The sequence below is a fragment of the Anser cygnoides genome, chromosome 11, assembly GCF_040182565.1.
Source record: "Anser cygnoides isolate HZ-2024a breed goose chromosome 11, Taihu_goose_T2T_genome, whole genome shotgun sequence".
Classification (NCBI taxonomy): Eukaryota; Metazoa; Chordata; class Aves; order Anseriformes; family Anatidae; genus Anser; species Anser cygnoides.
Window position 1 is genome coordinate 12,162,050 of NC_089883.1, and position 14,864 is coordinate 12,176,913.

At 45.1% G+C, this 14,864-nt stretch overlaps 1 protein-coding gene across 5 annotated transcripts in view; it reads left to right on the forward strand.

The window, feature by feature from the left end:
* Positions 1 to 14,864, forward strand: part of BBS4 (Bardet-Biedl syndrome 4) — a 41,055-nt gene that overhangs the window by 22,362 nt on the left and 3,829 nt on the right. For 3 of the 5 annotated variants that reach the window (XM_048081415.2, XM_048081416.2, XM_067003714.1), the window contains 11 exons: positions 263 to 321; positions 962 to 1,034; positions 2,846 to 2,899; positions 4,730 to 4,857; positions 6,620 to 6,674; positions 7,525 to 7,593; positions 8,805 to 8,957; positions 9,096 to 9,267; positions 9,766 to 9,835; positions 13,892 to 14,033; positions 14,395 to 14,605. In XM_048081415.2, the coding sequence (XP_047937372.2) occupies positions 263 to 321; positions 962 to 1,034; positions 2,846 to 2,899; positions 4,730 to 4,857; positions 6,620 to 6,674; positions 7,525 to 7,593; positions 8,805 to 8,957; positions 9,096 to 9,267; positions 9,766 to 9,835; positions 13,892 to 14,033; positions 14,395 to 14,605 (1,186 nt within the window). Of the gene's footprint in view, positions 1 to 209; positions 322 to 961; positions 1,035 to 2,845; positions 2,900 to 4,729; positions 4,858 to 6,619; positions 6,675 to 7,524; positions 7,594 to 8,804; positions 8,958 to 9,095; positions 9,268 to 9,765; positions 9,836 to 13,891; positions 14,034 to 14,394; positions 14,606 to 14,864 lie in introns of all 5 variants that reach the window. The other 2 variants (XM_048081413.2, XM_048081417.2) reach the window with 1 other exon arrangement.

Consider the following 14,864-nt stretch of genomic DNA (forward strand, 5'->3'; position numbering starts at 1 on the left):
CAGATTTTTTTTCCAAACGAGCACGAGTCCTTTGCGTGTATTTTCATTCTGTCCTCACACACAGCTTCTGCATGAGGTTGCTGCAGGAGGGGAAAGACCAAACAAGTACTGCTATAATGTATCTGTACTCCCTGTTAGTTCCCTGCTGTCAGAGGTACATTTTTCCTGCAGATAATGGACTAATTTGCCTGGTATATGTTGTCTTGCAGCTTTGATATTTCGCTTGGAGGGGAAAATTCAAGAATCTCTTGAACTCTTTCAGACATGTTCCATTCTGAACCCTCGAAGTGCTGACAACCTCAAGCAGGTGGCACGATCGCTGTGAGTGGTGTTTTTATTGCTTCACTTTGATGTGCTACCCAGGACCTTCCAGGTTTTGTTTTTCTCCCAGGCATCAAGTGGAATCCCTGGCTGCTTAATTCCAAGCATGCTTCCTCCTTATCAACACTTGAGATGCTTTCCAGAAGCGTGGGCTACCCTTTAAAGCACATTCTCTGTCATCTGCTTGGCTGCTATTGTTGTGTTTTTTTTTTTTAATTATTTTTTCTGTATTTTTTTTTCTAATTTGTGTTTGTGCTTTAAGTGAGAGAAGTAGCACACCAATTTCCAGGTCCAGAGCTAAAGATGCAGCCTTGAGCAGTGTAAACTTGCCCTGCAGACCCCTTTCTGTCTCTGAGTGTCCAGTCTGCTTTTGATCACCTGTGCTTTTCCTTGGAGACAAAGGCAGATGACAGAGCCTGTGGATTCATTCCTTGTATCTCCAATAATGTAAGGGAGCGCAGAATTAATGACCTTGGTCCTGAAAGGGAGCAGTGCTGACATGATTGGAAACTTCTCAGGGCTTCTCAGGCAGGTCTCTGGAGAGCTAGCAAATAGCATCATTTCTCACTGGCAAAGGTGATAGTGGTTGCACAGCAGGGTTTCAAAGCAAGAAAAAATAAAAATTGAAATGCTTTCACAGGTTTCTTTTGGGGAAACACAAGGCAGCCATTGAAGTGTACAACGAAGCAGCTAAACTCGATGAAAAGGACTGGGTGAGTGTTGTGTTGATTTGGAGATTACTGTGCTATGCAGATGTTTCTGCAGTTTTATGGAGACAGCTGCAAACGTGTTCCAGGCAGAGGGGAGCTCATGCTGCCTGCAGTGCGAGCTGCAGGGCTGAGGCAGCATGATGATGCTGATGAGGCTCTGCAGCCGCTGGTTTGGATCGCAGGAGCAAGGCATGATCTCAGCCTGCAGAGACCCACACCTTGTTCTGGGGCACAAGCAGCAGAGAATCTAGCAACGTGTTTGAGCTTTGCAAAGTACCAGTATTAACACAGCCATATATAGTACAAAGAGCTAGATGACGTTAAGGACAGTATGGGAAGTGCCTCCTTCGGTCATCATTAAACCCTCATTATCACTAAAACTTGCTTGAGTAATTGGGAATCCTTTCATAATGCAAAACACCATTGAAAAAGATCACCCTCAAATTAGCTGAAAGGGTTACTTCTTATCTACCAAGCATTATCTACTTGGACAAAATACAGGCTGATAACTACAGGAGCAATAATAAATTAGCTCTTCCCCCTTAAGAGGGAAAGAACGAAGGAAGAACACTGCAAAGGGAGATGTGTGACGAGAGGTGAGAAGAGAGAGGACACGGCTTGCAGTTAGCTGTGGACAGCCTTCTGCAGGTGGCTGTTTTGCCTGCAGAAGTGCTGTTTCTAAGACAGGCTCACCACATGTGATCTTTTTTGCTAAGACATGATGCACTTGCTGACTTTAGCTGTACTTTTGGTGCTCAGTGTGTCTAAAATTGAGGCTTGATACAAGGATACATTTGACATTATTCTCATCAACTCATCAGTGCCAAACAACTCAGAAACCTTTTATGCTGTGGATCTTCCCTTAGCTAACCAAGCTACCTGCAGTACGTACTTGGCATGACTATAACCCTATTTACAGCCACAACAGGCAGACTTCAGTGGGCATTTTGATCAGTTATTTCCCATACCTGGCTCAGCACTGGCAGCAGCCTGTGCTCTTCGCTTGTGCTGCCTCATTCTGCAAGCCGCAGTAACCAGGAGTAGCTCTTTGATTCATTACTGTTCTCCACAGTTGGAGAGCCACATCGAGGAAAGTGTCATTGTGAGGGTAAATAAGAGAGTTTCCTCTGAAAGGTCAAGGCCGTCTAAACTGATGAAGCAGTAAAATGCTTACCAGAATAGAAACGAGGAACTTGTGGACCTTGCTTTTCAGCTCTGCGGGATGTGCCAGGGTGAGGAAGATGACAAGTAGCTTGGCTGTTACACTGTTGGCGATGAATTAGAGGCATGATTGTTCCCTACAGTGGCACTAGAGTGTTTAGGATGCCAAAGTGATCTTCCTACTGTGTTGCAAACGTGTTTCAGCTGCCAGAGATCCTGGATATCAGCCCTTCTGATGTTTGACTTCTATTTTGGAAAGTTAGATGCATCTTTAAATTTTGTCCAGATGGATGCAGTGTTGTGTGTGTCTTTGTGATTGTACAGGTAGACGGAGAGCCACCCATGAGGGCAATGGGCGTTAGCTTCAGAGATCTCACTGGGAACCGAGTCACATTAAAAAAGCGCTCTTTGCTCCGTGTTCTCCAAAGAGACCATTGTCATTTCTGTGCTGTAGTCTTTCCCATCCTGTCGCACTTTAGCTCTGTAGGTTGCTGGAGCAACTGGAATTTATAGGTTTATTTGAACTAAAGCAAGAAGGGTACGGGCCGGGAGTCTCCCTGTCCAGGTCAGCGATGACTGTTGGCACTGGTAGATTACATATCGCATCTCAAACCTCCTGCTGATTGGGTTTTATTTTGCTTTGTTTCATACAGGAGATCAGCCACAACCTGGGGGTGTGCTACATGTACCTGAAACATTTCAACAAGGTAACACAAATGCTCATCTTACCTACCTGACAGATGGGAAGCGGGGTCCTGGAAATTTCACACTCTGGGGGTTTGAGGTGGACCTTTTGCAGTGCTGGGTATCAAGGAAGCTTTTTGCTTCGGTGTTCATTTCTGGGAGGAAAAGTTTGCGAGCTGTGTCTGTTCTCATTTGCATGTTGAATTATTTTGAGTCAGCTGAAAGTTTGTGAACTTGGACAAGAGTGAAACTGAGCTTAGCCTTGTTGCTGGCCAGGAGGCTTTTTCTGAACTAGGATTTACAGAGAGCATTTCTGTTCTTAAAAGGAATGTTTGAGGAACCTCAAAGAGCCGCCTCAAACTAGACAGAAAACCAGCTGTGCTCCATCAAGAGCTGCATCTGTTTCAGAGCCTTTTAAAACCAGTGTGGTAAACACTGCAGGTTTTGTGAGGAGCAGCAATCCACTGAGCATGCCAATTCCATCTTCTTGCAGCAAGAGAAGTGTGATGGTTAAGACCCAAACTGTTTCCCCAGCATAAAGCTCAAACTGCTGCATCTTGTGCATGGTCTCTTTGGTCTGAAGGAAAATCAGCTTCCCCTTGTCTCTGGCAGGATTCAGTGAGAAAAGTCATGAAGTTTGTGTGCTGGAGGTGTAGTGGGAACCTCTTTCCCTTCCCTCCATGGACAGGGTTTGCTGCTGTGTCTGAAGCTCCTTTTGCACCAAGCCTGGAGCAGAAGTTGCAAAGAAGCATAGCTGCAGTGTGGACAGCACTGTTGCTGCCTTTGAGGCAATAAGGAACTTGAAATGGACTTTTGGTCCCTGGTCTGAGCATGCCTTTCCCAACTCTTCACTTAACCCTCCTCATAGTGCTCGTGGTGAGCACTGAGCTGCCCTCGATCCTGTGGGGTTACTTTGTGAGGGAAAACACAGCATTTAGAAAGCCTTTGTTCCCAGTTTGGCCCAGTTGTTCCCTGCCGCTCTTTCTGGTGGAATGCTGTGGTCCTTGCAGGCAAAACCCTGCTGCGTTCCCCGTTGACGGCATTGCTGTAAAGCAGGATGCTGTGGAGTGTAGGTTCATACATGGGATTTGTTATCTGCACTAGCAGTTTCCATACTGGGACCTGCTAACCTGCCAGCTTTCCCATAAGTGAGAGGTACTGGTCACCCTGGGCAGCAGTGTGTGCTGAATACTTCCTGGAGGACATCTAAAACACAATGAAGCCCATGGGGATGGCTATCTTTTCAGTAGTTGTTGGTAACAACTACCCCATATTGCAGAATTCCTTTAACACGTCAGCATTTCTCTTTCTAATATATGGTGTGTCCAGAAAGAGCAAATGTTCTTTGCAGTCCTGCTGGCTAGGCCTGAGGAGGTAAGAGGAGGACATGCTACAAAGCGTCTCCTATTGGAGGGAAGCGGTGGGTGCCTGACAAGAGCTGATTCATTCCCCTGGTTTACTTGGCAATCCCTGCTTGCTGCTGGAGTAAGCATTTTAGCAAGGAATAAACTGTAACGTACCTGTTAACCTCACAGGTCTGAGGCTTCCCTTAAAGCAAACAAATTCAAGGACAGGAACAGGCCTGTGCTCCTCTCTTCCTCGTGAGGTCGTTGCCTCTTGTCTTGGCTTGGAGCATGCTGCTTTGCTTTTTTCTGTCCCAGAAAGCTCATGGCCCCCGATGCAGAACTTGTTTCAACAATTAGCTGGGCTGGGCTTTGCTAGCAGGGCCCTCCGAGCTCAGGGGGTGCTAGCTGCTGTTCGCTTTCCCTTGCTGCTGTGGATTGCTCTTGGGCTATTGCTTCACCAAGCAATAATCACTGATTATTTTTTATTCTCTCTGGTTGTGTGTTCAGGCACGAGACCAGCTAAACAATGCCCTGGAGCTCAACAGACACGATCTGACTTACAAGATGCTGGGAAAAATTCACCTCTTGGAGGGGGAGACTGATAAAGCCATTGAAGTCTATAAGAAAGCAATAGAGTAAGAATATGGTTTTTTTTGTTTTTTTTCTCTGTCAATGTCCCATCTTATGCCAGGATAAATTTGATGGGTGTCCCAGATCTGAATTGAGGACACAGTTAAAAAGCTAATGGTAATTACAGTGTCTCTGTGCAAAGCAAGCACTTTGCAAGCTCTTCAGCTGTCTCTGCTCTCAGCTGTAGTCCTCCTCCTGCTGACAACATGTCAGGGAAGAAGGTAGCTGTTTGAAGGTCTGCCAAGAAACAGTGGAAAACAAATGGACAGAAATGCCTCGGAGCAAACATATCCCAAACGGACTTCATAAATCCCAAAGGTTTTTCTACCAAAAAGATCTAACCCCAGCTGTCTCTCTAACCCCGACTGTCTGCCAAAACTCAGTTGCTGGGTTTCACATGGAGTGATTTGCGTTTGAAGGAGTGTGAGTAGGCAGACTGGAGATGGGCTGGTGCACGGTGAGTTTCTCCCACCCTGTCACCGTTTCTGAGTACCAATCTGTCTTTTTTAGGACATTCCTGAGCGTCTGATTTACAAGTGCTTTTAAAAATGTAGGCAAAAGACTAAAGGAAGGCAGGAGCATGTCAGAAACCACTGGAGGATCTGCATTTTGTACTAGCTATTTTTCCTTCTTACACATCTGCTTGTGGCTGCTCTCTGGCAGTATATTGGGTCGGGTAGACATTTGGATTAATCTAGAATGTTTATTACGTAAATAATCCTTGCTAGGCATTTTACCAGGTTTATTCTGGTTATCTCGGTGCTCCCCTTCCCTCCCTTCCTCCTTGCTCCTGCTTTTTTCTTTTTGTTCTCATCTGCCCACTGCATTTAGTCTGCTGTTACCAGCTGCAGGTTAGTCTGTCACTGCTCTCTGTTTATCTTCCACCAGGCACACAGATTTCGTTCCAGTTGAGATTTAAGTGTGCCTGTGTGATTGTACATACTAGTTTTCTTAAGACCTGATAGCAGGGACTTGAAAATTCACTTTTGTTAAGCGAGGTCACAAACATACCTTTCTACTTTGTTGTTGCTATTCTTTTCATGCTATTTATCTCTTCAAAAACCTCCTGGGAATGGGGATGCTTTTAAAAGTGTTCACAACATTGCTGCCTGAACCCCAAATTAGCCATGAGGGTTTGGGAGTTGCATACAGTAACTGAAAACACTAAGGGCATCCTTTTTGAATTTGAAGCCTTGCTGTGCTGAACAGTGGTGTATATTGTCTGAGGTGTGTTAACTACCAGAGCAGTGCCTGTGGATTGCAGTGTACCACAAGGCCTTGGTGAGCAGTCCACAGCTTGTAATCTTTTTGTAGCGTAGTGAATGGCAAGTCTGATGATGAATGTGTGGGATCCATCAGAAACGCTGAGGATTGTCTGTCACATGTGGCCCCAGAAGCTGGGGAGGGATTTACAGGATCATTTATGGGAGATGAAGGAGAACCCCATTTTCTATTTCCAGGTCACTGTGCAGGCTCACTGTGAAGCTTAATAAAACCACATCCTCTTATCGTGCTTCCAGACCCATTTCAAACAGCTACCTTCACTTCTTATTAATATCTATAAGGCATTTTGAAATCATAGATGTAGTATTGTTCAAAGGAAGTCCCCATGATGGTAACTGTTCTAATATTTGGGTATTATTAATAATAACAGTTAATTTCCTAGTGTGACGCTAGGGTACTGTAGCATAGCTATGCCATGTTCTGTATTTACCTTGTTCTAGAAGTGCCAATACACAATGCAGCTCTCTGGCTTTTGTGTTACAGGTTCTCACCAGAAAATACAGACCTCCTTACAAAACTGGGGTTAATTTATTTGCAGGTACTGAAAACTTCCCATGTCTATTACAAGAACTTACTTATTTACAAAACGACCAAGATTTTTTATAGAGTTAAATCCTATCCATCTTCATATGACTAGCTTGTGTTTCTGTAAGGACCGTATTTATCATGACAGAGCTTGCTTTTCTCTCATTTCTTTTTTACTTTTGCTGCTAACAGCAAGTTGATCCTGGATCTGAGCCAGAGCAGGAATTCTGTCTGGCAACTGCCCTAATTCTGTTATAAATCCTCCAAGTACAGTAAAACATGACTTGTCATTACCTTACTTCTGGAGCTGGAGTCCAGCAAGTTAATCTACAACAAAAGCAGCTGTGAAATTATTAGCATTAACGCACCATAGAAGAAAATCATTGATTTAAATAACAAAGGCAGGCTTATCACTTATTTGTGAAATGTATGGGCAGGACCATCGGATTATTCCAAAAGTAAGCTACCCAAGGAGCAAACGGGCAAAGAAGAGCTAGCAGTATCAATCCTAGCAGGATTGATGGGCTAGAAAACTTGCACTGAGTGCTAATTCAGAAAGCTCCTTAAGCATTTCCCTATCTATTTAGATGCTTGAGAATAAGATGTAGATCTTCATAAACATTGCCTTGCTCTGGAGATAGGGAAATTGGGATGGAACAGTGTATCCTGCTCAGCAAAATCCATTTTTAGGATTTGTTTTGTAAATTATCAAACAAGAATGTGTGTGTAAGTAAATAATTGGAAGCCCTGCAAAAATCACTTTTCTGAGTCCTTTTTTTTTAACAGAAATTTAGGTGTTCATAAAGCCTATGTTTTCCTTTCTTATTCCTGATTTTCTGATACTTACTTACTTCTTTTCCCAGCTTGGGGATTACCAGAAGGCTTTTGAACACCTTGGAAAGGCACTTACTTACGACCAAGGCAACTACAAGGTATCAGGAGGAGTGGAAATGAACCAGCTGACCTCTCGAAACTAATTCCAGTATCAAAGCTTTGCTGTCTGTATTGTTGAGAGGCTAAAAAGGATTATGCTCCAGAAAACTTTTTCCATAATACATTTATGGGACCTTTCCCCGGAGAGGGAATTGGATGTGTGTGGAAGCAGAGAAAGGGAACTGGGCAGAGTATGTGGTTTTAAATGGATACCTTGGTTTTTAATCTGAAGTTGCACCTAGTTTAACAAACTCAATTTGCTTTGCAATGAACATCTTCCAGACATTTCTTTAAAAATCCCAAGACCTGTGCCTGGGTCACTGTGATTCCTATGCATGGAGCACAGGTACAAGTGATGTCCTATTACATTATTCTCCCATGTGCTAATAATCCTCTGTGTTTCCAGCTGTTACATACAAGTGTGACTTTTCCTTGGCTCCGGTCCGGAAAGCTGAGCTTGGCATCTAGGTTTCATTCCTGACTGTGGAACTGCTTCCCTTTTTAGACATGTTACTTCATTTCTCGCTGCCTCCTTTAGTACGATGTTAGCAAAGTAGAATATTGAAATGCATGGTTGACAACTGACACATGAATGCAAGCCAAATGTTATTGTGAAAACACCTTTACACTTACAAATTTTACTTGTCACTGTGAAGTATCATAAATTACTTAACTAGCTTGGTGTGGTTTAAATATATATGTGTTGCAGCCACTTGCCTTTTTTTCCCCCAATGCATATTTCCATTAATTTGCAGTATCAACTAGTTGGTATGAACTAGGCTGCTTTGTCTCGCTTGTGTTTTTTACTCTCCAGATAACTTACACCAGAACTGTTTCTATCAGTACTTGTTGGTAAAAAGAAACTAGTAGTGCATAGATCTTCTCAGAGATACAGGCTGTAGAAGATATGCTGTCACCCCAGAACATACCCTAAGCACTTTTCACATTACAGGATTTCAGAGACTGCCACGATTGAGATAGGGCAGGAAAAAGTGCACTCGAGTCCCTCTTTAGCCTGTCCTCACTATATGCTGAGAGGTTCTGGAGTCTCCATCTGCCCCTCACTGTTGGTTTTGGCAGCCCCTAGAAGAAAATAACTGAAAAAGTTAAATGGTTGCTTTTGAGATGGCTTTAGCTTAACAACTTTTTCCTCTCATCATGTTTGGGGAAACGCAGTTCCTCAGCTGGTCGCTCTCCTCTTTTCTCAAAGGCCACCTTGGCGGCTGGCAGCCTGATGCAGACCCATGGAGACTTTGATGTTGCCCTCTCCAAATACAGGGTGGTGGCCAGCACCGTGCCTGAAAGCCCCCCGCTGTGGAACAATATTGGGATGTGCTTCTTCGGCAAGAAAAAATATGTTGCAGTAAGTATCTCGTTTCCTTACTTTTTTTCATGTTTTTTCATGTTTTCAATTTTATATAAGAACATGAGTCCTGTTGTGGCAGAGACAGGAGGTCTGCTTGGAGGGGCTGCGTTACAGCACGCTTATTCCTTTTTGAAGGCTATCAGCTGCTTGAAGCGGGCAAACTACCTGGCTCCCTTTGACTGGAAGATCCTGTACAACTTGGGCTTAGTCCACCTGACGATGCAGCAGTATGCGTCGGCTTTTCACTTCCTCAGTGCTGCCATCAACTTCCAGCCCAAGATGGGAGAGCTGTACATGCTCCTCGCAGGTATGCGACACGCCGTTATGCAGCTCTGGTATATATCCAGCTTAGGAGATGCAGCGTTTTGGAGAGGGAAGGTTTGGGCTGAAGGCAAAAAACATTGGACGAAGGCTATACCAAGTTCCCCAGCAGGTCACTGGTGGGTGTAAAGCCTGAATAGTCTGTTCTCTCTCGGTGGTGAACAGGAAGGTTAAATTGCAGTTAGATCCAGGTTACACATTTGAAAACAAAACAAAACAAAACAAAACACTTTTTACCTTTAAGAGTTTGGGTTTGAGTTGGCTAGAGGGTGTGCATGTCCAGCACTGGACATTTTTGTGATTTGGTGAGATGAGTAGTTATAAGAAGGGACATTAGAAGAGTTAATCCTCACCTGCACAGGGGGCAGTAATCCAGACAACCCTGCTAGCACCTATTTATTTCATGATTTAATGACAGAATTATCCTAAAAGTAAAGTCCTTGTGAAGTATCATCTTGTGTGTGTACCTTTTCCTTTGGTACAGTTGCTCTGACAAACCTCGAAGACATTGAGAATGCAAAACGTTCCTATGAGCAAGCTGTGGCATTGGACAAGTAAGTCTTTGTCACATCTTTTAGCTCTTTGATCATGCTGCTTTTCCTCCCTGCACCTGGTTTCCTTCACATGCTTTGTCGCTCTGACTACTCTGACCTAAGATGGTTTTCATTAGGGAAATATTTTTATTCCTGAGGCAATGCAAATCAGTTTTAAAACCCTTTTTTTCCATTCAGGTCAGCTCTGAAAAATGAAAGAAATTTTGTTTGAGACCAAACCAGAGCTGATTTTTATTTTGCTGTTTATTTAGTGAGTCAGTGATGATGACTTTGGATTCCAATCCTCCTTTATTTACACACAATGGAGCAGATTCAATAGAAGGAAACCAGCCATCCCAGAATATTTTATAACCTGAAGTTCAAGCACTGGCGAGAGCATTGAGAGGCTTGGGTTAAAGCCTGTTCGGAACTGGTCAGAGGGAAGATTTTAGCTGGGAAGATGTGGGCAAGAAGCTAATATAAAGCATATGAAGGACAGTGGTGCAGCCCTTTCTCCTCCATTTTGTTAGCAATGTCGGTGTTTGCAATCTAGCTCTTAAAATCAGAGCACTTGCTTTCAGAAATGTTAAAGTGAGCCTTTCAGTGGTAAAGATAGTCATTTGCGTCATTTCAGGCAGGAAAAACAGATTTGTCTCAAATTTAGGAATAGTTCTGGCTGCCTAGGTCTGCTTTTCTTTACCTTTCATTTTTCACTTTTCACATTTTAACTAGTAGGTGGTTTGATGGCGATTCTTCTCCCCAGTTTACTGCGAATATTTGCATACTTAAAGCAGCCTGCACAGTGAGTCTTAAGGCAGGCTCTTTTCCACAGTGGCCACCACAAGGTGGCAGGAGAAAATACTGGTCCCTGTCCCCTCTAACCTAGGCACACAGGCCAGGCTTAATTCTGGGAATTCTAGAAGTTCCCAAGCCCATTAAAAAAGGCAGCAAGTTTAAAAGAATAGTGTTTAATACCTTAGTGCAGTTCTTTTTGCAGAGAGGTGCTTTAAATGCTCTCGGCACTTTGCTGCGAATTGCCTGGCTTGCATGCATGACAGAGCCCTTGAGTCAGTCAGCCCGGCGCCATCAGCACACATCTGGCACTGAGGTTCATAATTCTGCATCAACAAAGTTACAAAGCAAGATTTAAATATTTCTACTTCTGCCTCAAATGTCAGGACATCTGGGCAGCCTCCTCACAGGAACTGAACCTGTGCAAGCCATAGTCAAAGATTTGCACGTCTTGCTGTGTGTTTTGCAATTACGCATCAGCTGTTCTACCAAAATCTCCAACCAAGATCCAGTCGGCTCCTTTGCCTGGCTTTCCTAATCAGAACTCCATGTCTAGCAAAGGAGTACGGGATATTAAGCTCATTCAGACTGCTTAGTCATGAGTTTGTGTGCTTTGATCAAAGAGAGGGAATAGAAATCGAGCTCCACAACTTTGCCTAAATATCTGGCACCAGTAGCATGCTACAGCTTTATAGTTTTACCAGGAAAATAAAACCTCATCAAAGCAAAAATGAATACAAACTGCCACTGACTGCTGGGAGGAATATCCAGGCTCTGTCAGGCTCTGATCTTTGTTTCTCGTTCAGCTGACATGCCTTGTATTCTCTACAGTTATTTTGTGGCGGAATCCGTGTCCCCTCAGGCTTTCTTTGCTGGCACATGATGAGCTGTTTGGCTGGGATGAAGGTAGCTGTGTCTGTTGCCATTGCCATAAATACTTTTATAGCCACGCTGTGACATTTGGTCTGGGTACCATGCTGGGGTCTGGAAGGGAAAGTGTTCTGCCAAAATCTTCAAAAAAGATGTTTCTTCATCTTAGTACTGGTTTTAGCTCATAGCTGTGTTTTTTTTTTCTTTGGTTATTTAGCTATTGATTTTTCTAACCGTTATATTGCTTCTCAGCTCTTGAAGGACAACTAGCATGATAGGGTTCAATTAATTTTAAAAGTAGCTGTCCAATTTCTGGTTTTGGTGTTTTGTTGTGTGGGTCTGGTTTTTTTTGTTGTTTTGTTTTGTTTTGTTCCCCCCCCCCCCCCCCCCCCCCCCCCCCCCCCCCCCCCCCCGTTTTTATTGGCTTTCTTCCCCCCAAGAAATCAGTTTTTTATATTTATTTGCTCATGCATTACATCCTTTGCTTTGGCAAAGACGATGAGGAGGGTGGGGGTTTTTTATTATTATTTTTATTGCAGGATCAGTGTTCCAGTTTCTCAGATAAAGGAAATCCAATGGTGATGAATGCTATCGGATTTCTTCTAATAGTCTTCTTCCTTGCAGCGCTGTCATATAACTTACTGAGGATGGATAGTCATGGCCTGCAGACCACACTTTCTATTTGTTGAACAATGATAGCAGAAGCCTTTCCTTCTGCACTTTTCACAAAGGAAGCTCTCTGTCTTGGCCCCCTGGGTGTGGGTGCTGGAATCCTTGGATGGCTCCAGCTATCCCTGCCACGCTCCAGGAGAGGGCACCAGTCCCTCGCTCACATTTATTGAGCAAACTCCAGAGCATCCCTGGCTGACCCGTGTGCAGGGATACATGTACACGCCGCGGTCTGGCCAAATGCAGCCTCTGCTTTTCCAGGTCTCAGCCTGCAGCCAGGATGAGCCGAGTCTCTGCCTGAGCTCCTGCGGTGCCCCTCTTGCTGTTCATTTCTTTGTCAGATAACACCTATGTGCTTTGCTTCACCAAGTTGAGTGCGGGATTCAGACTGCTGAAGAACGGTCAGAGCATTTTGCTGAGTGTAAACCTTGGCTTGTGAAGCAGCTAGAGAAGGAAGAGGTCTCCGAGGGGTTCACTGAATCCCAGAACCCAGGGAAGCAGCTCGCTTCCAGCTGAGTTTGCTCACACTCCTGGCTAAGCTGGAGGAAAAGCTGCTGCTCTGGGTTAATGTATCCTGGTGAAGAAAATGGGTACTGTAGAAAATGAGAGCACATGGAACAATTCTATTCCATATAAAATTGTGTTCTTATGCTGTTCTTCATCAGGAAGGGAGGCAGAACTGCACAGGATTGCAGTGTTACCTGCAGTGCTGGGCTTCCTTTTGAATCCCTCGTTAGCAGGCACTGTCTGCTGTTCCTCTGTAACCGTACACACGCTGTGTATGGTTTTACTGGGTGAATGAGAGAGAAGAGGCAGGGAACGTGAAGCATAAACAGCATGTTCTGCAGCATGTCAGTTCGTAAAGTATGATCAGTATGAGCCAGTGCCACTGTCCTGTCCCATGACAAGCTGCTCTCCTACAAATGTGGAGCGCTATGAGAGCCTGAAATAAGTCAGAGTAGAGATCAGCTTTCACCGTGTGACAAAGCCCGCATCACTTCACCTGCCCCAGGCACCAGCTCTCACATGGAGGTGCCTGCTCGCTGCTCATGGACCTTTGTCTAGGACTTACTAAAACCGGTCCTGAGATGGTCCCCAAGTGCAAGGAGTTGGCTGGTGCAGAGAAGATCCTGAAGGGGGTGAAGCAGTCACAAGAGTCGTCATGCTGTCACTGTCACTGTGGAGTGCTTTGCTGACCCTGGGCTCTGAGTGTTTGGCCAAGCAGGCCGGACTCTGTCTTGTTCCCAAAGGTGTAAGTGGTAGCACAGGTAAATACAGCGCAGCGCTGGCTTCTGCTCTCAGCCAGGCTTCTGCCGCTGCCTTTGTAGGTCTGAAAAGTGCAAAACTGTTCTGCAGGTCTTTGCAGCTGGGTATCAAACCAAACTCTAGCACAGCATGGCTGCGTTACGCTCCTCCACCCTCCCACAGGCAGTCCAAGTAGTTCTGAGGCTGGCCCCAAATGTAGCATACATTTCAGGGAGAGCTCTTGCCTCCTTTGAACCAATCTTGCGGACGCTGACAAAGCCAGCTCACCTACCTGAGAACAGAGGTCACTGCTCGGGGAGATCTTTGTAGCCCTCACCTGAAAGCAACTGAGACTGGGCACTGGAGAAGCGATGTAAGCAGATGTGACTTCAGGGCCAGAGCACCCTGTGGCTTGTCTGCTTGTCAAGCTTTGCTGCTTGGGCACGTCTTAGCGTGATCTGAGTCCGGGTAAGTGTGATGCATCCCGTGTGTTTTCCGCAGGTGCAATCCCCTCGTCAACCTGAACTATGCTGTCCTGCTGTATAACCAGGGGGACAAGAAGGGAGCCCTCTGCCAGTACCAGGAGATGGAGAAGAAGGTCAACGCAGTGAAGGAGAGCAGCACTCTTGACTTTGACCCTGAGGTAGGTGCCTAAGAGTTGTCAGCAGGAACTAGATAGCCACATTAAGACTCACAACAAACAAGGAGGAAATTTGACTTTTGAGTCCAATAATTAGGAAGAAATTCTGCTTATGAGATTTTCTGAGCAGAGCAGTCGCCTGCTGAGAGCTGCTTACTTCTTTTCTGCTCTTTGAAGCCCAGTTCTTCAATCAATACACAGCAAGACAAGATTTCCTCTTAATTAAGGGAATGAATTAGCGGAGATGTTTCCCTCGAGCACCAAGGCAGTTGCCAGCTCTGCACAGCTCTATTTCTTTGTTGACTTTATTGTTGTGTAAAGTATTCCTGTTTACAAGGGTCTCCTCTTTTTGTTTCTCGAGAAGATGGTGGAGGTTGCCCAGAAGATGGGAGCTGCCCTGCAGGTTGGGGAGAGCCTGCTCTGGACTAAGCCTGCTAAAGAGTCTAAATCCAAGCAGCGAGCTGCTCCATCAGGGAAATCATCCAGTACTCAGCAGCCCTTGGGCTCTAACCAGGCCCTGGGTCAAGCCATGTCCTCAGCTGCTGGGTATGGAAGAAGCATGCAGCTTCCACCAGGTACCCCTCCTTTGCACCACCGCAAAGTGGAACTGTGGGAGGGGAGAAGAGAAGCCTCTGTCCCTTTGGGTAGGGAGTTACAACGTGTGTTTAGGAAGGTATTTACTCACTTACAGAGCTCCATTCAGACATATTCAGCCTTAGAAGACCTAGGCTGATAGCTGCATGTGCTGCTTCTTGCTGGGGGCTTGGTGGGGGCATCTCCAATGCCTGTGGCCTGACCTGCTCTTGCCCCTTGGCTCCCAAGGAGGAATGCACT